At 43.4% G+C, this 23,718-nt stretch overlaps 1 protein-coding gene across 1 annotated transcript in view; it reads left to right on the forward strand.

The window, feature by feature from the left end:
• Positions 1-21,718, forward strand: part of slc9a7 (solute carrier family 9 member 7) — a 29,941-nt gene extending 8,223 nt beyond the window's left edge. Inside the window, exons 7-16 of the mRNA XM_061824357.1 lie at positions 1,592-1,733; positions 2,427-2,532; positions 3,860-3,948; positions 5,138-5,251; positions 5,333-5,444; positions 6,778-6,931; positions 13,930-13,993; positions 14,980-15,062; positions 16,500-16,605; positions 19,013-21,718. Coding sequence (XP_061680341.1) covers positions 1,592-1,733; positions 2,427-2,532; positions 3,860-3,948; positions 5,138-5,251; positions 5,333-5,444; positions 6,778-6,931; positions 13,930-13,993; positions 14,980-15,062; positions 16,500-16,605; positions 19,013-19,237 — 1,195 coding nt within the window. The 3' untranslated portion in view covers positions 19,238-21,718. The remainder of the gene's footprint in view (positions 1-1,591; positions 1,734-2,426; positions 2,533-3,859; positions 3,949-5,137; positions 5,252-5,332; positions 5,445-6,777; positions 6,932-13,929; positions 13,994-14,979; positions 15,063-16,499; positions 16,606-19,012) is intronic.
• Positions 21,719-23,718: the final 2,000 nt, after the last annotated feature.

Raw genomic sequence — 23,718 nt, forward strand, 5'->3', positions numbered from 1 at the left:
TTCCTGATAATAAACTGCATAGTAGAAATACATGTATAGTTTAAATACTTTATATAATAAAATAATTTCAGAAATATATATATTTTTTTTTGCTTAAAACGTGTGCTTTAGTAAGAGAGTACGCGAGGCTGGAAGTTCATTGGCGCATCTGTTGCGCCTCGGCCCCCAGATTGTAAACTTTTTTTTTTTTTTTATTAACAAAAGTGCAGAATAACTAAACGAGCAACTTACCTTCTTTGGAGCCATGATTGGGGGTAAATACGGTATTTCTACCGGGACACGTCTGTGTACTGAGGCTGCGTTATACACAATAACAAAACTGCGCTGGTTGCGCCGCGCGTTATGTCACTTCCGTTTTTTATTTTTTTTATTTTTTCAGAGTGGGGCGTTCGAATAGACGATAACAAAACGCATCGCGGGTGGGTCAACTGGTTGCGCTGCGCTATATTTATTTCCGGGCTTTTTCGGGGGCGTTCGAGTACCGATTTTCGTTCGAAAACGGAAGCAAAAAAATCTCGAAATTTTCGTTCAAAAACGAGGACGTTCGAGAACCGAGGCTTTACTGTATTTCTATTTCATCCAGTGTTTCTCTTACATAACGCTAGAGGGCGACAGCGCACCACTATTTTGAGAATGTCTTTTGTCTTAACGTTGACAAGTCACCTTTGACACATTTTACAATTTTGAAATATTGAAGCACCAATACTTCAGTACTGTAGTCAAGTAGATGTTTTACGTGTTAGTACTTGATTATTAATTTTAGAAATGACTTCAAAACACATCTGTACTTTCTACCTATTAAAACCTTGTATTTTTTCTTAGTTCACAAACTGTAAACAAAATCTATCTATAGAAATCTGACTGAAAAAAAATCCTCCTTAAATACAAATGATATATACAGCATAGTTTGAATAACAATTATATTCCCAAAATAATGTCAAATAAAACAAATATTAAAAATGTAATTTTAAAGTACATAACCCCCCCGAACATATCCAAACAATACAAATATATATACATTAATATATCTATCTTTGGTATTGTAAAAAAGAAAAATTAAATGTAATTTCTACTTGAAAAAAATGTAGGACATTTAAAAAAAATAAGAATAATGAAAATGAACCTTTACAGGAATACAAATTAAAAAACAAATCTTAAAGAATAAAAACAAACCCCCTAAAAACAATTTAAAAAATATCTTTCCTTAAATGTATATATCTACAGAGCTAATTTAAAAATAAAATCTTGGACAGTAATTTAAAACAATAAATGAAATGTTCATTTATGGGTAAAAAAAAAAACGTAACAAAAATTCTTAATTAAAAATACAACGCAGAAAAAAAAGATTTAAAAGAAAAGAATTCGAACTTTAAGCAATATGCAGTACTCTGGCTCCCTCCACTGGCAATAGCGCGTAACAGCCCTCGTGCTGTCTTATGCTGCACTTTGAACCAAAGCGACATGACAGCACATTTTAGCAAAGTAATAACAATAATAAATTCATACCAAAAAACATATCTACAAATAAATGAGCATGTCTGCTTGTTTTTTTTTTTTTTTTTTAATTTTTAAATTTTAACGTGACCGTCAGGTCCATCGTGGCCTACCAGCCGCGAGGCGCCAACACGCACACGTTCGACGCCTCGGCCTTCTTCAAGTCCGTCGGGGTTTTCCTGGGAATCTTCAGCGGTTCCTTCACGATGGGCGCCGCCACCGGCGTGGTCACCGCTCTCATATCCTGACCTTGAATGCGTCATTGAAACGGTGGATAGAAAAAGTCGACACACCCCTGTTCAAATGCCAACTGAAACACGCATTTATCGCCATTAATGTTACCTCTGACTGTGAATGGATTTTAAAACGTTTTCGAGAAGGGAAGTAAATACGAATGGAAAGAATGTGGTTGCACAAGTGTACACACCCTCTGATGAGGGGACGTAGCTGCGCTCGGAATCACCTGATGGGAGTCACCTTTTAAAACGCTTTTGATTAACCTAAAATAAAGCTCAGATGTTCACGTAGGCTTATTCTTATTATTTCTGCTTTCCGTGCGAAGTATAAATGTTTTGGTAGTACAAATACTTTGTTAATGTGCCTGAGTAGCTGGGAGCTAGGAAACAAGCCAATGTGGCGAGTGGAAAAAAAAAATCCAGAAGGAATAAAGGTTTACACTAAAAATGCGTTTATTTGCCTATCGATGCCACAAGATGGTGCCATCATATTCAATTTGTCCCAATGAAGCTCCTCAACTCACTTCAACTGGTTTCTTTAGCACAGAAATCAGCCGACGTTCGTGCAATAATAACAAAAACAATGAAGCCTGGGTTAAAAAAGAAAAATCGTGGTAAGGCGTCCTTTTCCAGTTGTGAGCGATTTGTAAATGTTGCCGTGGTGATCGGCGCCTTAACTGGAATCCCGGCCGGCACGTGACCAAGCTGACCAAGCTGCACTGCTTCCCCCTACTGGAGACGGCCCTCTTCTTCCTCATGTCCTGGAGCACCTTCCTGCTGGCCGAGGCCTGCGGATTCACGGGTGAGCTCGCCGGTCACGCGACGCGCGCTGGGCCCCGCCCCTTCAAGGCACGCATTCAATTCGCAGATATGACAGAACATACAGAATGTAGACTTGTTCTGTTGTTCTGAGGGTCTACCAAATGCACAGGGACTACAAATATGGCCGCCCCGATATAAGAAAGTGTTGCAAAAACTCGACTGCCCGAGCACAGATGGGTGCCTGAAAATGCCTCTGGCAAAGCATCCATCCTGCCATCCATCCATTTTCTTTGCTGCTTATCCTCACAAGGGCGGTTGGGAGTGCCTATCCCAGCTGTCAACGGGCATCAGGCGGGTGGGGTACACCTCGGGACAGGTCGCCAGCCAATCGCTGGGCACGTTGAGACAAACGGCTCACAAACAGCCGCACTCACAATCACACCTGGGGGCAATTTAGAGTGTCCAATTAATGTTGCATGTTTTTGGGATGTGGGAGGAAACCCACGCAGGCGCGGGGAGAACGTGCAAACTCCACACAGGCGGGGCCGGGACCTCAGAACTGTGAGGCCAACGTTTTCCAGCTGCCCCTTCATTACTAACAGTGGTCATAAATCGTTAATCATTAATTGGACGCGCTAAAGTGCCCCTAGGTGTGATTGTGACTGCGACTGTTTGTCTCCATGTGCCCTGCGATTGGATGGGGACCAGTTTAGGGTGTACCTCGGCTTTCCTCCCACATCCCCAAAACATGCAACATTAATTGGGCACTCTAAATTGCACATAGGTGTGATTGCTAGTGTGGCTGTTTGTCCAGATGTGCCCTGCGATTGGCCGGCAAACAATACAGGGTGTGCCCCGCCCGCCTCCTGCCCGTTGACAGCTGGGATAGGCTCCAGCACTCCTCGTGACCCTTGTGAGGATAAGCGGCTAAGAAAATGGATGGATGGATGGATAGGCTAAGGTCGTAAATCAATTTGACACAAATCACACAGAGTCCTACCTTCAATTATTGGTGTCAGCGGAGCACTTAGTTGTTCATTATGCCCTCATATTTGTACATGATTATGACCAAAATACACGCAGCCCCAAGTCCCATTTGACTCGTAGCAGGCTCATAAATCAATAAGCCGCAAACCACCCGGCGTCGCACCTCCAATGAAACTTATTATCCGTGCGAGATTTACAGATTTGCCAGATTGTCGTTCATATTCCCGCGCACAGTGAAGTCATTCTGTTCGACACGCAGCCGCAGGTCCGATTGGACCCGTCACGGCTCGAGCGAACGCTCCCAACGAGGCCTTCCGAGATGTGCGATTATTTTGGCGTGACGGCGCCGTGACCGAATAACACCGCGTTGTGTCCCGCAGGTGTCGTGTCGGTGCTTTTCTGCGGCATAACGCAGGCGCACTACACCTACAACAACCTTTCCGTGGAGTCCACCAAGCGCACCAAGCAGGTAAGCACGTTTGTTTTTGTTTGTTTGTCGATTTTTGTTGAAGATGGACGACCCAGATCCACACACACACAAACACAGAGTCCGGTCCGACAGTACCCCGGTGCCAGATGGCCCAACGATTTGCCTGCTGTGACCTTAATCGCCGCCAATCGTCTGACAGGACCGACGCGGCGGCTGTTCAGCCTATTAAGTCATAGTCCGCAGATTACATACGCAGCATGTTAATAATATTCGCCCGAGAGGGCTACAATAGAAATGTCATAAAATAATATCCCGGAGGTCGCGACGTTAGGTGGGTAAGCCGGGGAGAGGCGACCTCCACCTGAAAGTCCAAAGTGGAATGGTCACCAAATGAAACAATCCACAATCACGCCACATACCAAATATCCATCCATCTATTTTCTTCACCGCTTATCCTCACGAGGGTCGCGGGGAATGCTGAAGCCTAACCTAGCTGTCAACAGGCAGGAGGCGGGGTACACCCTGAATTGGTCGCCAGCCAATCGCAGGGCACATTGAGACAAAAAACAATTTAGGGTGTCCAATTAAATGTTGCATGTTTTTTGGGATGTGGGGGGGGGGAATCTGAGTCCCCGGAGAAAACCCACGCACGCACGGGGAGAACATGCAAACTCCACACAGGTGGGGCTGGGGTCAAACCCGGGTCCTCAGAACTGTGAAGCCAAACACTTTCACAAGCTGAGCCACCGTGCCACAAACCAAATAAAATATCGTCAAATATCTGGTTGCTTATCCTCACAATGGTCGTGGGTAATGCTGGAGCCTATCCCAGCTGTCAACAGGCAGGAGGCGGGTGGGGTACACCCTGAACTGGTCGCCAGCCAATCCCAGAGCACATCGAGACAAACACCCGCACTCAAGATCACACCTAGGGGCAATTTAGGGTGTCCGATGAAATGTTGCATGTTTTTTGGGAAGCGGGAGGAAACCGGAGTGCCCACCCGGAGGAAACCCACACAGGCGGGACCGGGATCGAACCCGGGTCCTCAGAACTGTGAGGCCAACGCTTTACCAGCTGATTCACCGTGCCGCCTCGCCAAATATCTGAACTGAAATTCATGCATTATTTGTGGGGAAATAATAATAATAATGCACGTGTACCGAAAAAAATGGCTACATGGTGATTTTTTTTTTTTTTTAATTTTATTTTTTGTATTCCCTCCCACAGCTCTTCGAGTCGCTTCACTTCCTGGCCGAGAACTTCATCTTCTCCTACATGGGCTTGGCTCTGTTCACCTTCCAGAATCACATCTTCAGCCCCATCTTCATCGCGGGTGCTTTTGTATCCTCAACAGCTACTGCCGCAAATTATTATTATTATTTTTCCTGCATTAAAAAAAAATGTCCTTAACCCGTTCACTAGGTCGCAATCTTCCTGGGACGAGCGTTTAACATCTACCCGCTGTCCTTCCTGCTCAACCTGGGTCGCAGACACAAGATCAAAGGGAACTTCCAGCACATGATGATGTTTGCCGGTACGCTTCTCCATCTCCGACTCTTCGTAGCAAAATACGAGAAAATCTAGTGCGCCGCAAACCTTATCGAGTCGCGTGTCTAATTAACGGTCTTGATGAGACCTTTTCAGTGCTGTCATTATTTTATCATAATGCCCTTATATTATCACTTCATAGTCAAAAAATCGACAGCCCCAAGTCGAATTTTACTTGCATCAAATTGGCACAAAACACATGGAGCCAGACCTTAAATTAAAGATCTTTATGAGGGCTTACCAGATTTGTCTACATTTTTTTGGTCCCTCGTGTAATAAAATGTTTACTCCCCCTGTCAAATTTGTTACCTACCGCATTGATCCGCATATCAAAATGAAAAGTCTTAGTGAGGCTTTCCAAGATTCGTAATTATTTCGTCGGTATTTCCTCACATTGTGACACGGTGGGAGAAAAACACCTTTTTACTGCCGATTGATCTACCGTAATTCCCGGCCTACAGAGCACACCTGGTTACAAGCCTCACCGAGTACATTTGTAAAGGAAATACCATTTGGTACGTACATACGAGCGCAGCTGTGTAAAAGCCGCAAGATCCTACACTAAATCACGACATTTACAAAGAAAGAGCTTAACGCTAGGGTTACCACTAAAGCTAGCGCTAACGTTAGCCCCACAGCGCCGGTTAAAATAAAACTTACCAATAAATATCACTGAGACACGCCAATAACACAGCAGCAACACGCTAGCTGGCCGGTAAAAGTCACTTCCTCGGCACATATATTCCACCGGTCTCACTCTTTACCTTTTCCGCTCCAGTGCCCCCTTGCGGCCGTTTAGAAAAAATGCACAAATTATCCGCATCACCGCATAAACCGCAGGGTTGAAAGTGTGTGTGTGTGTGTGGGGGGGGGGGGGGAAGATTCCGGTAGATCAAATGTGTCAAACTCGAGGCCCAGGGGCCAGATCCGGCCCAGAATATGACTTTTGTGTGCGTGCCAGCTTCCGTGATTCTTATGGAAATCTGTGCCAAAATTTCAAATTGTCTCGTTTCATAAATGATAACGTCGAGCTATTGTAAGCATTTTTGTGCTACCAAACATGAACAATGGTTGTTTCTTATTCCAAAACTAGTTTTCCGTGTGTAGCTATGATGAGGCGATTGCAGCTTTTCAGGGTTTCACAGTCACAACGACCCTCTGAGGGAAACCGTAACGACAACGTCCCCCGTGACAAAAATTTAGTTGAACACCACTGATCGAGATCTTCAAATTTCGCAGTGGATCCGGCGACGCTAGAGCGGATTCAGATTTTGCGAGTTTTCTTCCCGAAACATATTCCTTTGACCGTCTTTTTGCAGGACTGCGGGGGGCGATGGCGTTCGCCCTGGCCATCCGCGACACGGCCACGTACGCCCGCCAGATGATCTTCACCACCACGCTGCTCATCGTCTTCTTCACCGTCTGGGTCTTCGGAGGCGGGACCACGCCCATGTTGTCCTGGCTGCAAATCAGGTGACGCGTCGCGATGCGGTTTTATCTGCCATGGACGCCACACAGAATTTATCAAAGGTGCAATTTTCCGCAGATGAAATGTTGGGATATTTGCTTTTACTTTATTCTTGATTAGATGATTGCAATCTAAAAGAAGTGAAAATGTGAATGTCCGTCATTTCTGTCACTTGCGCAACCTTCGTGTGCATTTCCACCAAGTCACGCGTTTCAGATTTGATTCGTCCAATGGCGCCAGACTTAACGTCGCCGCCTTTCTGCTGATTGGTTGTCGAAAAAACGAGGCCCAGGATGCCGAATTTCCATTTGTATGCGTTTGTCGCCCCCTTCCCGAATTCCTGCATATTTAATCCCTCCACCCCATTCTACTTCAGTCCCAAGCTACTAAATATATATTTTTAAACTATTTGCACCAAGTATAATCTTTTTAAAAAAACTCTTAGTGCCACGGTAATGGCAAATATTAAAATACAGTAACGTAGTCGGCCAAACTGTCCATGAAAAATAGAGACATGGGTTTTTATCCCTGAAAGTACATTTAATTATCATTTTAAACCCCTGTAATATCATGCATAGTTTTAATATTTACACAGCAAATAAATATAGGAAAATTTAAAAATAATAATAATTTAAATGTATTGCACATGATAGATGGTAAATAAACAATCGCGTAAAAACACAGTCTTTAATTTAAATACCACTGAACTGTATAGAAGAAGTGATTGTAATGCGTAACCGCTCGAAGGGAGCCCGCGTGGACACTTTTGAAATCGCTGAGCTCGCTGAGAAACGCTTGCTTCGAGCCGCTTATTAGTACGACTTTACTACTGCACGCTGACGCGCACGCATGGGGGGGGGGGGCACTTCTAAAGCGGATTAGGCGGGCGTGTGCAAAAGAGAGGCTGTGTTTAATATGAGTAATGCGGCCTGGGTGCGAGGAGGAAGCATTGTGTTGCCGTGCCCGCTCTGCCAAAAATTTCCCCCTACTCGAACCTGTCGCCATGGCAACGGGGGGTTCATGCTGCTCCTGAATCGCCTTTTATGTGCTCTTGCGCAAAACTGTTTATTTTTTGGCTTGATATGTGTGTGTGTGTGTGTATATATATATATATATATATATATATATATATATTTATATATATATATATATTTATAAATAAATTACCTACAAGTGGAAAGTTTTAACTTCAGTAATCCACATAACACTCAAAAGCACTTGGAGCTCAAATCATGATTTATGATTTAAATGAATGAAGATGCCCTTAAATCCTTTCAGACCCCCCCACAAAAAAACCCTAAAAAATATTTTTGCAGTGTTTTTAAATAGCACTAGAATATTTTGCTTTTTGCTGTTGTTATCCTTGGTAGTTGTTGATGATATATTATGTAAAAAAACGACATTTAAAGTCGCAATGGATTTAAAAAAAACAAAACAAAACAAGCGTCTCCTTTAACCTGTGCCGGAAGGAAGTGATTTGACCTTATTTGGTCAACGTAGAAGTTGCACGCGCATTCCGCAAGAGTTATTCTTTGCAGAGGATAAAGAACATATGTCTGTATTGTTGGATGGTCTGTTTACATGTGTTGCAGCAGTGTTTGTGTTCAAATATCTGTTGTTTAGAGGGTAACAATGCCGTCGCATTGATGCTAATTGTTAGCTTGTTTGGGTATGCAATTTCCCATTGTATGATAGCATTCCGTTAGCGGAGGGCTAACACAACTTGGATCTTGGAAAAACTCGCAATGCATCCCAAATGAAGAAAATGCATTTTAAGGGATTTTTTTTTTTTGTGTGTTCAATTTTTCGATTCTGACGGGGGCACTGAAAGAAGTTTACGGTAACACTGACCCCGAGTTCTTCCACAGAGCGGGAACGGCGGCGCGTTGTAAACACGGGAAGTGGAAATACAGCAGGTGGCGTATCGGCGAAAATGAAGTACGGGGGGAGCGGTGGTGGGGCGACAAGATGGCGACATTTTGCTGGTGCGCGCTTTGGGAGGGGGAAAATGGCCGCTTGTGTGCGGGGGGTGTCGGGTGCGTTCGGTGGCTGCGCCTCGGGTGGGGACGTTCGCCGTTGAATCCACCTCAAAAGAAAAATACAACAACAATAACAACTTTAATTATTCATCATCAATTCAAAAGAAGCAAAATACTGATGATTGCAAGATAATGCGGTTACATAAGATTATTACTGATACAAAAGGATTTGGAAAATTGGATGCAGTTATTATTTTTAAATATGAAAATGTACAAAATCATTTGTTTTGAAGAAAAAATGGTGTAAAACGTGTTTTTGTTGAGACAAACAATTTTTCTGCGAATATTTATTTTAAATCCAACACAATATTTTGAATATAAAAGTTTTATTGAACTGATGAATTGTATTTTTATTGTAAAATGAAATAAATATATATATATATCATTAAAATTGTTTTTAAATGTGTAACAATTTCAGTAATTTAGTAATTAAATCATGTTTTTTAAATGCAATTATAGTCATATTATCATGACAATGTTTTTTTGTTGTAAAATTAAACGTCTATTTTTCTACTTGAATTATTATTCGAATTGAATAGCTAATTTAGTAATCACAACAAAATATTTTTTTCAATGGAATTATTCAGAATTAATAAATAATTTTGAAGCTCCTTAGTTCATAAATAATCCGAAATTACTGGTCTTATTATTAATATTAGAAAATGAATTTGATCCTAAAATTAAATATGGATGCTTCATTTATTTCCTGTTAGTAGCAGGTACGCTTGTACTATAGCGCATAATTTCATATTTGCGCCCCCGATTGTTGACGTCATGTTTTCGTACGCTTCTTTTTCTTGAGCACTCCGACTGCAATAATAAACGTCGTTGAATTAATAACTGAAAATGTGCGATTGCTTTCATTTGTCCTGGCGTTGCTTCAATCATGACGGTTTGCGTGCAGACGATGTAGGGAAAAAAAAAAAAAAGGAAGATGCAGTTTCGACGCTGCTTCCGTCTTTTTGGGCCTCGGGCAAAATAGGACGTGATGAGCAATCGCGGACGCTTACACTGAGGGGGGGGGGGGGGGGAGTTTTCAAGATTGCGGAAGTCAGCGGAACACCCACTTACATAACCATGTGCAGGTCTTATCCCCCCCCCCCGCCCCCCAGACCCCCCTCTGGGCCCCCCCGCTGTTGTCTTCATCTCATGACAGGCCCGTTTTGCTGTTGTTGTTTTTCTGCACCTTCTCCGACCTTTCGCCACTTGAAGAGCATATTGTTGTCCGACCCCCTCCCTACCCGCCGCTACAGTCAAATTCAGCCCCCCAAGCCAGTGTCACTTAGCGATGCGTCGATCACGAGCAGACTCAGAAAAATGTCTCAACAGGTCGAGCCTGAGATGATGAACAAAGTCTGCCATTTTGGTGTGAAGCGCTTAAAACGCCGTTTTACTATGATTACAAAAGCGCTAACCCCCCCCCCCCAAAAAAAAAAAAAAAAAATCTGCTCCTGAATTCCAAGTATCAACTTGCAGTTTGGTTGGCATCCATCCATCCATCCATCCATCCATCCATCCATCGTCTACCGCTTATCCGATGTCGGGTCGCTTTAGCAGAGACGCACAGTCAGTTCATCCAGCTCTTCCGGGGTGGGGGTCTCGAGGCCTTCCCGGGCCCAGCCGAGAGACTTGGGCTCTCCAGCGTGTCCCGGGTCGTCCCCTGGGTCAGGTGCCCCGGGAGTCCCACGGGCCAAAAAGGCCCGATATGACTCCGTTCGTCTACGATGTTCGTGGGTCGCCGCCCCGACAGGCACCGACCACCTTAAGGTCACAGTACCGGACGCCACGCTGTCTGCGGAGGTAAACCCGATTAGATCTAGACAGAACTTCTCGACCTCCCCTACCTGCTCTGGCTCCTTCCCTGCCAGAGACGTCCCTAGAACCAGCTCCTGTAGCAGGGGGATCGGATCGCCAAGGGACCCGCCTTCGCTCGTCACCCAGCTCACGGTGCACCCCACCCAAATACCCGTGATACCCTTTTGGGCTGTGCCCGGCCCGGCTCGGCTCGGCCCGGCCCGGCCCGGCCACCGGACGGCCTGGCTGCGGGAAACCTGAATCCATTTCTGTACACCATCATGGGGGTCTTTTGGCCATGCTTTGTCTGGTCCCTCACGTCGGACCAGCTTGGACGAGTAGCTCAAACTTCATTTTAGAGCTTGACCGAATGTCTGCACCATATTTAAAATAATAAAAAATATATATGTATCAGGAGGCGGCACAGTGGATCAGTTGGTAAAGTGTTGGCCTCACATTTCTGAGGACCCGTGTTCGATCCCGGCCCCGCCTCTGTGGAGTTTGGGCGTTCTCCCGTGCCTGCGTGGGTTTTCTCCGGGTGGGCACTCCGGTTTCCTTCCACCTCCCAAAAACATTAATCAGACACTCTAAATTGCCCCTAGGTGTGATTGGGAGTGCAACTGTTTGTCTCGATGTGCCCTGCTATTGGCCGGCGACCAGTTCAGGGTGTACCCCGCCTCCTGCCCGATAACAGCTGGGATAGGGTCCAGCACTCCCTGCGACCCTTGTGAGGATAAGCGGCTAAGAAAATGGATGGATGGCTTTATTGTAATGGGATATTTGTGGGTGCCCTGCGATTGGCTGGCAACCAGTTCAGGGTGTACCCCACCCGCCTCCTGCCCGTTGACAGCTGGGATAGGCTCCAGCACTCTCCGCGACACTTTTGAGGATAAGCGGCTAAGAAATTGGACGGATGGATACATGTCACCCCCTGTAGCCAGTTTCAAGTTTGTCATTTTGGTAGACACGAAAGTCCACTTGAGACTTGTCCACTTGTTCAAGTCCGTTAAATGTCGCGTTGATTGCTTAAACTAAACTCAATTTGGATTATTTATGGACATCTTTAATTTTGGTTCCCCATTTGCAGGAGAAATGTTATCACAAAGAGCTCCTTCTTCCCAAAGTGGCATTTATTTATTTGTTTATTTTGGTGCGGTCGTCATGGAAACGGAAATCCAAAAGTTTCCCACTGTTCATTGTTTGCAGAAGTTCACGCAAGACTTCGCTCGTCTGCCTCGGCTGGCGTCCGGAGAGAAGATTAGACTCGAGTGTTCCCCGGCTTACGCGAACTCAAAAAGTGCCGCTTTTGAAAATCCACTTTTAATCTCCCCAACGTTGTCGGCGTAAGAGACACCAGAGCCGGGAATTAGTCCTACCCGTGCGTGTTTGACATATGGGAATGTTTTTTTTTTTAAAATATGCTTTATTTAATGCTAGTGTGGTAAATCACCTCAAATTATTTCCACTGGTTAAAATAAGACTAAAATCAAAACCCCTGTTCCAAATATCCATCCATCCACTTTCTTTGCCGCTTATCCTCACGAGGGTCACGGGGAGTGCTGGAGCCTATCGCAGCTGTCAACGGGCAGGAGGCGGGTGGGGTACACCCTGAACTGGTCGCCAGCCAATCGCAGGGCACAAAGAGACAAAAGGCCGCACTCACGATCACACCTTGGGGCAATTTAGAGTGTCCGATTAATGTTGCGGGTTTTTGGGATGTGGGAGGAAACCAGAGTGCCTGGAGAAAACCCACGCAGGCACGGGAGGAACATCCGTACTCCACACAGGCGGGGCTGGGATCGAACACGGGTCCTCATAACTCTCAGGCCATCGCTTTACCAGCTGATCCATCGTGTCGCCCTGCTCCAAATATGCAAAGATTAAATAAGATAGTGTCCCAAATGAGATTATTCATATAACAAAAAAAAGGTGCAGGTTAAATGAAGAATACATCAATCCCAAAAAATTGAGCAGTTCAACTAAGACCACCAAAACTCCCACAAAAATTGCACAAGTTGAAATACCCCCCCCCCACGGCCCCTCCTTGCAAAAAAATTGTAGAGGTTTAAATTCGATTACTGTAAATCTCTTTAAAGTGCCACAGTTTAAAATGAAACTGCTGAAGAAAAAAAAAAAAAGTCCACTGGTTAAAATGAGAAAATTGAGACCATTAGATCCAAAAGCGGAGGTCGCAAAGATGCGGCCCGCGGGCCATTTGTGGCCCGTGAGGTGGTATTTTGCGGCCCCCGCCTTAATATGAGCCCTTGAGTTTTATACGGATGGCACTTTTACAGTGTTATGTGCGGAGCAGACCAATCACGGTGGGGGTAGATGGCTATCGGGCGTGTGACATCGACCGGGCTTGATGCTAGCAGAGAGACAATTTTCAATGAGAAAGTTGGAGCACCGTTTCCAAGCGTTGCCGTCATCTTATTTTGTGTTTAAAAAAACAAAAGATGTTTGAGAAGATGGAATTGTTTTTCATTTCTAATTTTAATTCCACATAAATCCATGTGTGCCGCGGCCCAGCCTCAGCCAGAGTCCGCCTCCAGCGGCCCCCAACTTAAATTGAGTTTGAGACCCCTGTCCTAAAGGTTTTGCAGGTTAAGCTCGAATTAAAATAAATTCTTCCAAAAATTGTGAAGGTTGGGGGAAAAAAAACAACTGCAATGCCCCCCAAAATTGCACGGATTTAATACATACTTTTCACAAAAATTGCAGGGATTAAGATGAATCTAAATCTAACAATTAAAAAAAAACAACTAAATATAATAAACTACAAAAAAATTGGCTAACTAAAACCAGATTGCCGTAAAGGTCAACACCACTCGGTTAAACGGAGACTCCCCACCCGAGACTTGCACAAATTACAATAAAACGATTTTTTTTTTTTTTTTTTTTTTTTTGGGTGGGGGGCTGTAATGGCTTAGCGACATTTATTTATTTCAGCACCTTCAGTATTGCATGAAAACTCTGCAACGTCTCGTTTTGGTTTTTGTCGGCCACAAGAATGTTTGTTGATGAAAACAGGATGTTGTGGCTTTTTTTTTTTTTTTTTTTTTTTTTTTTTTTGAAGGGCGCCACATTCAGGGCTTACACAGAAAGTCAGTCCAAAATGAAACGTGAGGCTGATATGACGATAACGATGATGTCGTCTTTCGGTGTTGCAGGGTGGGAGTGGACCCGGATGACGACCCGCAGCCTTCTGCGGGCACCTTCCACGTGCTACAAGGGGTGAGGAGGATATTGCTATAAAGTTGTTATTTTTACAAAAGAAAAAAGTTGGAATCAAAATTACATATTCGTATTCAGTATGAGTGGGAGGAGCTTTGAAAATTCATTCAGGATAAAAATAGTTCCAAAGTACTGAATTGGGCTAACGTTGTTTTTTTCTTTACTAAATAAAATGATAGATTTGAATCGAAACTTTATTAATTATTTTTATTTTTTATTTTTAATTTATGATCATCTTTCTAACCAACATTTGTCCACAAAAAAAAATTAATAAATTGATTTTACCAGCACAATACGTGTAAAAATAGCAACACCTAATCATGTTACCTTTAATTTAATTTGTCTGTTTATTTAAAATTAAATACAACAAAAAATAAGGGAATTTATTATTTTAAAAATTAAATTACATCAAAGCTATTTCACTATTTTAATGTATTTTCTTTTATGATGTAATTACATTTTATGTGAGGTTGCATTTAACATTTTAAACTTGGTTTTATTTTATTTAAAAAAATTAGACAAAAAAATTTACTGTAATTATATATGAGTAATTAACTTAATTAGTAATAATATTACAATGTTAAATAAACATGAAGTTATTAATTAAGTAATGAAGTAAGTAACTTATACATTTTTAAATTCAATTTATTAATTACAAAAAATAAGAATAAATATCCCTTGATGGCTAAATATAATTAGAATTAATCGCGCAAGCGTATTAAAATGACATTGCGCAATGGCGGCCGTGTCACATGATGCAGACGGGCGGGGCTTCAGTCGAGACGCCGGCCTCGTGCGTTTTGTCCAACTTTTACTTCTGCTTTTGCAAGTCGAGGGTGGAAGAAGAAGTCGCGACAGTGATATTTTGTACCAAAAAAAAAAAATGTACCAAACGAAGATGAAATCCCTCGATAACGGCGTTCAATTGCCCACAGCGCCATGCATGTTTATTGATATTTACATATTTTTGTATTTGTGTCGTGCAGGACGCCCCCGAGGCTGAAGGGCAGAGCAAAAGCAAACGAGAGAGCGCTTGGCTCTTCCGGGTGTGGGACACCTTCGATTACAAGTATCCTTTATTTATTTATTTTTTTTACATTATTTTTGCGTGGGAAATATTAGGAATAACGTTCATATGTTGATCATGGATGAATACCAGTTAGATATATGTCAGGAAATACTATGGATGTGCTGTCATTGTTCACGATTTGACAGGTGTGGATTTTGACTAAAAGACGGCAAACTGATGAACGTTGAGATCCGTTTTGTGGCGTCGGAGGAAAATAAACGTTCACTTTAATTTGCTCCAAATGTGTAAAAAAAAAAAAAAAATAATAATAATAAATAAAATAAAAACCACGACACACGTGCCCATAGGACAGACCCCGTTCTTGTAAACACGCACGTTCCGTGTCATCTTAGAAAATGTATTTTCTGTTATTCGATTTACATCAATTAACTCAAACACTTAACAATTTTTAATTTAAGTCAATAATAACTGGACACATTCCTTTCTGGACAGCCTTTAATTTAAATGAAAGCTAGATTAAATGTACTGATACATTTCAGTAATTGAGTATGCTATATATATATATATATATATATATTTCGGATAATTAACAAAATCAAAATAAGCGTTCATATTTCAGACTGAAATATTATATTTAATGAATGAGAACATACCTGAATTAAATGTAATGATACACTTTGGTACTTCTTTATATCTTTATATATTATATATAAGATATAATGAGAATATATATATATATATATATATATATATATATATTATATATATATATATAGCTTTATATCGTGTGGATAATATAAAAAAAATCATAATAAACTATCACTCTAAATTGTGATTGTGAGTGCGGCTGTTTGTCTCCATGTGCCCCGCGATTGGCTGGCAACCAGTTCAGGGTGTACCCCGCCCGCCTCCTCCCTGTTTACAGCTGGGATAGGCTCCAGCACTCCTCGCGACCCTCGCGAGGATAAGCGGCAAAGAAAATGAATGGATGGATTTAATACCTGGACACATTTCTTTCTTGAAAGTGTTTAATTTAAATGAAAGGTAGATTAAATGTACTAATACAGTTCAGTACTTAACTATGCTATTTTTATTTCGGATAATTAGAAAAAAATCATAATAAACATTCATATTAAAGGCTGAAATATTATATTTAATAAATGACAACATACCTTTAATTAAAGGTAATTTAAATGTAACAATACATTTTGGTACTTCGGTGCGCTGTATATTGTGTGGATATAATAAAAAAAAAACATTCTTTAATATTTTAGACTGTGAAATAAGAAATCCAAATAAATAAGTTAGAACAACAGATGAAGTAGTACAGAAAGAAATCGTGGTTGCCCGGCAACTCGGGGCAGTGCCCTGCGCTGCCCCGCGGCTAGCCGGAAAAAGATCAAGTCGGTAGAAACAGAAATGCCCCAAACCTTTTTTTCGGGGGGGGGTGAGTCCTTGTCCTTAACAGCCACTCAGCTACCTGAAGCCCATCCTGACGCACAGCGGCCCCCCGCTGGCCTCCACGCTGCCCGGCCCCTGCGCCCCCCTGGCCAGCTGCCTGACCAGCCCTCGCGCCTACCAGGTCGGGCGACAGCTACTCCGAACAAACGTTTCACCGTCCACCAATCACCATATTTCATGATATTTCATGCCCGTTTGTGCCAAAAATGAAATCAGTAAACAACAAAAAAGGCAACGAAATCCATCACAAAATCATGAATCCATTCATTCAAGAGTGAGAGAACAAATAATCCATGTTGATTCATAGTAATGACTGCGACATAAAATATAGGGATCACTTGTTGCTAGGCGGAATTTATAGGGCACAATCATCACCTGCTATTGTTTGCTTTTACCCACATTGACTATTTGCTTCAGTTTGCATTAGCATTGTGGCTAAATGATCATGCTAACAGCACATGACCGGAATTTTGCTTGCGTGTTCTGATTGTTTATTATCATCAAAGATGACCCGCGACTTTCCAACGCCACCAAGCAGCGTTTCGCACGCTAGCGTGCGGCCGACGCTCGCGTCAAAACGCACTTCGATGCGTGGCAATGGCGTCGGCGTCGTAACAAAAGCTCATTTGAGGCGAGACGCCTCAGGGGGTCTCCCCTTGGGAACACTGAAGCTTTTTCACTCGGGAGAATCGGAACGTTGTGCGAACGTTCCCGCCTCCTGCCGGCAAATGCGTACAAAGGAGAAAATGGATGGTCAAGAAGCCTTTTTATTTCTTTTTCTTTTTTTTTTCTGCATCTCTGCAGTACCTCAATGATGGCGGGTACTCTACGACACTACGCTTTGTATTTTTGTGACGCTCGTTCTCCTTACAGATTCCGCCACGCTTGTGATTCTACGTTTGTGCAATCTTCACAGAGGTGGAATTGTTCCATTTTCTTTGTTTCCTGTTGTAAAAGTCCTTTTGTCACGTCGCGCCGCGCCCGCTCGTTTTCCGGCCCCGCGGCCCGGTATTGATCGCCCGCCGTCAAAGGTCACGCCGCAGATGCCCAAATGAAAATCGGTGGCCTTCGGATGCACTTTGGCGTGAAATAGAAGCAAATTGTCGCTCGGTCGGGGGCTGTTTGTTAGTTTGCGTTATTTATTATTTTTTTTTTAGTCTGATGATGCTTCCATCAGTATCCATCCATTTTCTTAGCCGCTTATCCTCACAAGGGTCGCTGGGAGCGCTGGAGCCTATCCTATCTGTCAACGGGCAGGAGGCAGGTGGGATACACCCTGAACTGGTCGCCAGCCTATCGCAGGGCACATCGAGACAAACAGCCGCACTCAAAATCACACCTAGGGGCAATTTAGTGTCCAATTAATGTTGCGTGTTTTGGGGATGTGGGAGGAAACCGGAGTGCCCACCCGGAGGAAACCCACGCAGGCACGGGGAGAACACGCAAACTCCACACAGGCGGGTCCAGGATCGAACCCGGGACCCTCAGAATTGTGAGGCCAACGCTTTACCAGCTGCACCAACGTTCCACCCGCTTCCATCAGTATATTATACTTTATTATTATTATTATTTTTTATACTTGCTTTTCTAAAATATCGGTGTTGCGCTTCCCTTAAAAGAAGGCAAACTATTGGTGTGACACGTTCCTAAAAAAAGAAAAAAAGAGAAACTCAAACTCAGTCAGATATTTACAAGACATTATTGATGTTGCATTTTCCTGAAAAGAAAATCTTTTTTACTTTTTTTTTTTTTTTTACAAAAAAATTCACAAACAAACAATTCACAGAAAAAAAAAATATATTGATGATACAATTTACTAAAATGAAGGCCAATTGGTGTTGAATTTTCCTGGGGGAAAAAAAAAATAATTATTGGTCGCACTTTCCTAGAAAGACGACAAAGTACCGTAATTCCTGGCCTACAGAGCGCGCACCCGGTTATAATCCTCACCGAGTACATTTGTAAAGGAAATACCATTTGGTACGTACTTACGCCGCAGCTGTGTAAAAGTCCCCACATTGAAACCCACGTTGAAACACGAGATATTTACAAGGAAAGACTGTACACAGAGTTTAATTCTAACAGCGCCCTGCTACCGCTAATGCCGCAGCGCTAAGGCTAGCGCCATGCTAACGCTAGTGCCGCATTAATGCTAATGCCGCGCTAACGCTAGCGCCTTGCTAACAGGGCCGGTAAAAAAAAAACATACTGGTAGAAATCACTGAGACACGGCAGTAACACGCTAACAGGGCCGGACCGGTAAAAGTCACTTCCTCGGCACATATATTCCACCGGTCTCACGCTTAGCTTTTCCGCTTGAGTCCCCCCTTGCGGCCGTTAGAAAAAATGCACAAATTAGCCGCGTCACCGCATAAACCGCGGGGTTGAAAGTCGCGGTTTATAGGCCGTAAATTACGTTATTGTTTCATAAAAACTAAAAAAGATAAACTTTTGATTGTGTACTTTCTGAAAAAGAAGACATTGCTGTAGTATTCTCCATTTAACTCGTCATTGTCGTTTTACTTCAGTACCAGGAGCAGCTGAGGGAGCCGGACCACGACGACAGCGACCTGTCCTTCACGTTCGGCGACGTGGCGGTCGCCGCCAACGGGCTGTCGGGCGGCGGCGGCGGCAAAGGCCGCGCAGGCAGCAGCGCGTCCGAGGAGGTTCTGGAGCGCCAGCTGGACTCCCAAGAACAGGAGACGCTGAGTCGAGGCACGCGCTTGGTTTTCCCCATCGAGGATCACATTTGAGACTTCCTTGGTACCTTTTTTTTTTCTTTTCTTTTTTTGTCCGATGGGGCCAAATTTAAGCCAATTATCCAGCAGATGAAATAGTATTATCTACATTGCCAAGGAGCGTCTGTGTTTTTGATTTTCTTATTTTAATTTTTATCTTTTTTTGTAACTTCCTGGGTCGCTCAAGTGGTTCAAGGGGGTCAAGTTTGACTTGACATAAGTTTTTCATTTATCAATTTCAAATTATTGACCTTTTATTACCTTAGCCAAGGAGCGACTACCAGCAGTAGCATTACAGATATTTTTTTTCGTTTGTTTTTAACTCCCTGGATATGATTTTTTTTTTTTTTTTTGTCTAAGTAGGCCAAATACTGTATAACTTGAAATGGGTCCATAATTCAGCACCTTCAAGGATTATTATTGACACTGATTACCTCCGCCAAGGAGATTCTGCCCCCCCCCCCCCCACATGATCCTGGATCCTTCATGTGAATGGAACGGGGGCTAAATATGACTTAAGTTTGTGATTTAGCAACTTCAACAATTTTTTTTTTTTGGGGGGGGGGGTGTTGTTGGTTATTTGCCAATTCCTGCATATTGTTTTACTCCAATATGGCCAAATGTGACATCACTTTGTGATAATTTAGCAAATGAAAGGTGATTAGCGTTTCTTGCTGCCATCAAAGAGCTTTTATTTTCATCAGTGTTAGAATCTTTTTTTTTTTTTCATTTTCCTGAACACCTTTCTGTTGTCTGACGTGGCCAAATATGACGACATTTGTCTGTAATTTATACGTAATGCCTCCACCAAGGAAATTGTTTTCATCAATTTTTGCATTTTTTAAAATTTTTTTTATTTAGTTAATCATATCGGGATCGGCACGGTGGTGCAGCTGGTAAAGCGTTGGCCTCACGGTTCTGAGGTTCAATCCCGGATCCGGCTGTGTGGCGTTTGCATGTTCTCCCCGTGCCTGCGTGGGTTTTCTCCGGGCGTTCCGGTTTCCTCCCACACCCCAAAAACATGCAACATTAATTGGACACTCTAAATTGCCCCTAGGTGAGATTGTGAGTGCGGCTGTTGTCTGTCTCTATGTGCCCTGCGATTGGCTGGCGACCAGTCCAGGGTGTACCCCGCCTCCTGCCCGTTGACAGCTGGGATAGGCTCCAGCACTCCCTGCGGCCCTTGTGAGGATAAGCGGCGAAGGGCAAAAGCGTGGAAACCATTTCACGAAGCAAATATTCAAATGTGGGTCGTAAAAAGCGGGTCAGAGGTTCTGATAGGGATTAGCGTTGTGTTTCGCTGTCTGGCCGGGGGTTGTTTTGCATGCGGACGGCACAAGGGAAGGGGGCGGGGCCCCCAGACGGAGCCGTGGGCGCACCACCACCACCAGCTGCGGCGGCGTCCACAGAACCGGCGTAAATATGGAAAAGCACCACAATGATCCGCTTTGTTACGTCCCATGACCGTTTTTTCTAACAATAGCAGCTGTGTCGCCGCTTTTCCAGCCTCAGGTCGGGTCGCCGACAAGCTTGCAAAACTCCGAGGCGTGCGTTACGTCTTTTCCCCTTTTAAAATCCAGTGCGATATATCCAAAATTTTCATCAAAATCACATTTGCGGGGGCATAAAAAAAAATGGGGTCAAAACCACACAAATGTGAAAGCGCTTCAGCCAATGGGAAGCCAGAAAAACGGCATTTTTCCGGAAAACAGGAAACAGGGCATCGATTTCGTGACTTAGGTTAGGAGTCATGTGACCTGTGTACGATATGTACAGCAGAGGTAAAACACGGCGTGATGACGTACTTCGCACTGATGGTGTAGTGATACACACGCCTACCTTTGGCGCGGGAAGCGTAGGATCGATTCCGGCTCAGTGGTGGTGTCAATATCTGCCCTGCGACTGACTGGCGACCGGTTCAGGGTGTCGTCCGCCTTTCGCCCGATGCTAGCTGGGATAGGCTCCAGTTTTCCCGCAACCCTTGTGTGGATAAGCAGCTTGGGTAATAACATGACATGACAACGTACTTCGAAGTGAAAAACAGTATCTGCCTGGTAAAGCGCGATCGGTGTGTCGTATCGTTATTTTTCGCTGATGTGAGTGCAAGTTGGGCGGCACGGTGGATCGGCTGTAAACCGTTGGCCTCACACTTCTGAGGTCCCGGGTTCAATCCCAGACCCGCTTGTGTGAGTCTTCTCCGGGTGGGCACTACATTTTCTTCCCACGTCCCAAAAACATGCAACATCAATGGGATACTCTAAATTGCTCCTAGGTGTGATTGTGAGTGTTTGTCTCGATGTGCCCTCCGATTGGCTGGCGACCAGTTGTTCAGATCGGCTCCAGCACTCCCCACGACCCTTGTGAGGATATGTGACAAAGAAAATGGATGGATGGATGAGTGCAAGTTCAGTACGAGCACCGATACTGATACCGGTACCAGTCCATCCCTTGAGAGTAAACAAAATGGAAAAATAAAGGCAAATAATTTTGAAATTATTTTATTTATTATTATTACTTATATTTTATTTATATTAACATTTTAAATATTCAGTAAAATAATTACCATTATATTATCTTACTGTATAAAATATATAATTTGAATTTGTAATGAAAATATATACATGGTAAAAATAATAGTTACAGAACATTAAAAAAAAAAATATTTGCACTGTGATTTTATTGTTAGCCAAATCTTGAATCACTAAAAACATTTCATGGCAATAGAAAAAAGTACTTAAAAACGAGTTATTTTATATTACAAAGCAAGTATGTATTACCCCCCCCCCCAATGAATTGACAGACTCGTGGAAAAACCCCCGTCCCGAAACGATGCTTTTCCGACGTAAAAGGCTAAATGTGGATGCTGGCCTCAAGGTTTAATTAGTCAACCTCTTCCATAATATATCCCCCATTAATACACACCCAAAAAAAATAATAACTTGATCACCCCGAGGGCGGCACGGTGGCACAGCTGTAAAGCGTTGGCCTCACAGTTCTGAAGACCCCGGGTTCGATCCCGGCCCCGCCTGTGTGGCATTTGCATGCCCTCCCCGTCTGCCTGCGTGGCTTTTCTCCGGGTGGGCACTCCGGTTTCCTCCCACACCCCAAAAACATGCGACATTAATCGGACACTCTAAATTGCCCATAGGTGTGATTGTGAGGGCGGCTGTTTGTCTCTTTGTTCTCTGCGATTGGCTGGCGACCACTTCAGGGTGCACCCCGCCTCGTGCCTGTTGACAGCTGGGATAGGCTCCAGCACTCCCCGCGCCCCTCGTGAGGATAAGCGGCAAAGAAAATGGATGGATGGATGGATGATCACCCCGAGAGGAAATATAACTTTGCACTAACATGACTTTTTGTTGCAAAAGAGAGTCGGGAGGCCCGCAAGTGATGAAGATGCGTGAGAGGTTTCCTGTTACGTAACGCGATGTAGTTTGCGGGGGAGGGCGGGGGGACCGCTTGACGCCATGTGGGGCCGTCACGCTCACCCCCCTCCGCCCCCCCGTGCAAATAATTGACCCGGCCGGCGGCCAAGTGTGACCGCTGTGCAGCAGGCGACTCACTGTAACAGTCGTCTGAGGACAGGGGGCACATTCAAGGTGGGGGTCCGGGGGTTGGGACCAAATGCATTTTTTGAGACTCGCTTTCAAATGAAGGCGTTTTCTTTTGTTTCACGAGTTTGCAGTGTAACCGACATAAAAACCACAGCAGTTTTTTTTTTTTTTTTTTGGGGGGGGGGGTGTACGCTGAAAACCTTTTTGTTCCCTGCAAAAGTATTGGGACAGGTGGGTGACGAGGGCGACCCACGATCATAAATGTGGAATCTTAGAACTGAATTTTTTTTTTTTGTCGACTACAGTGGCTATAACAAGTCTACACACCCCTGTTCTATATAATGACTGAGATTTATTTTTTAATGATCATAAAGACAAAGAGATAATTGTGGTTGCACATGTGTGCGCACAGACACAAACTTGGGAATATAACAGGGGTGTGTAGACTTTTTATATTTACCGTAGTACATACAGTCCACTGTATGAAAATGTCTATACTTTGTCATGATTTAGGTCAAATATTCTTTATCTGGAAAAGGCAGCATAATGACATTATTGTCTCGATTGTAATAGTAAATAGCAATCATACATTTGTTTTAATTCACTTTATTGTGGTCAATTTAAATCATCGAAAAGTTAATTGTGTCACTTAAGTATGAAAAAAAAAAATCCAACTTCTGAAGTTGATCATCAAAACATCCAAAATTTGGATGGATGGAGGTCGAAGCATTTTAACGATGTTTAGACCACAAAAAAAAAAATCACCTTTTTTTTTCTTTTTTTTAATAATCAGTATTGGGCTTGCAAAGGGGTAAAAAAATGTCCAGTAAAAATCCAGAAAATGTCTGGTAAATTTCCATGGGAAGGCAAATCAGGGAATTCTGGAGAAATTAATTAGGAATTAGCCGGGAATTGAGGGTAATTTAGTGGAACATGATGATC

Source organism: Syngnathoides biaculeatus, chromosome 7, assembly GCF_019802595.1.
Source record: "Syngnathoides biaculeatus isolate LvHL_M chromosome 7, ASM1980259v1, whole genome shotgun sequence".
Classification (NCBI taxonomy): Eukaryota; Metazoa; Chordata; class Actinopteri; order Syngnathiformes; family Syngnathidae; genus Syngnathoides; species Syngnathoides biaculeatus.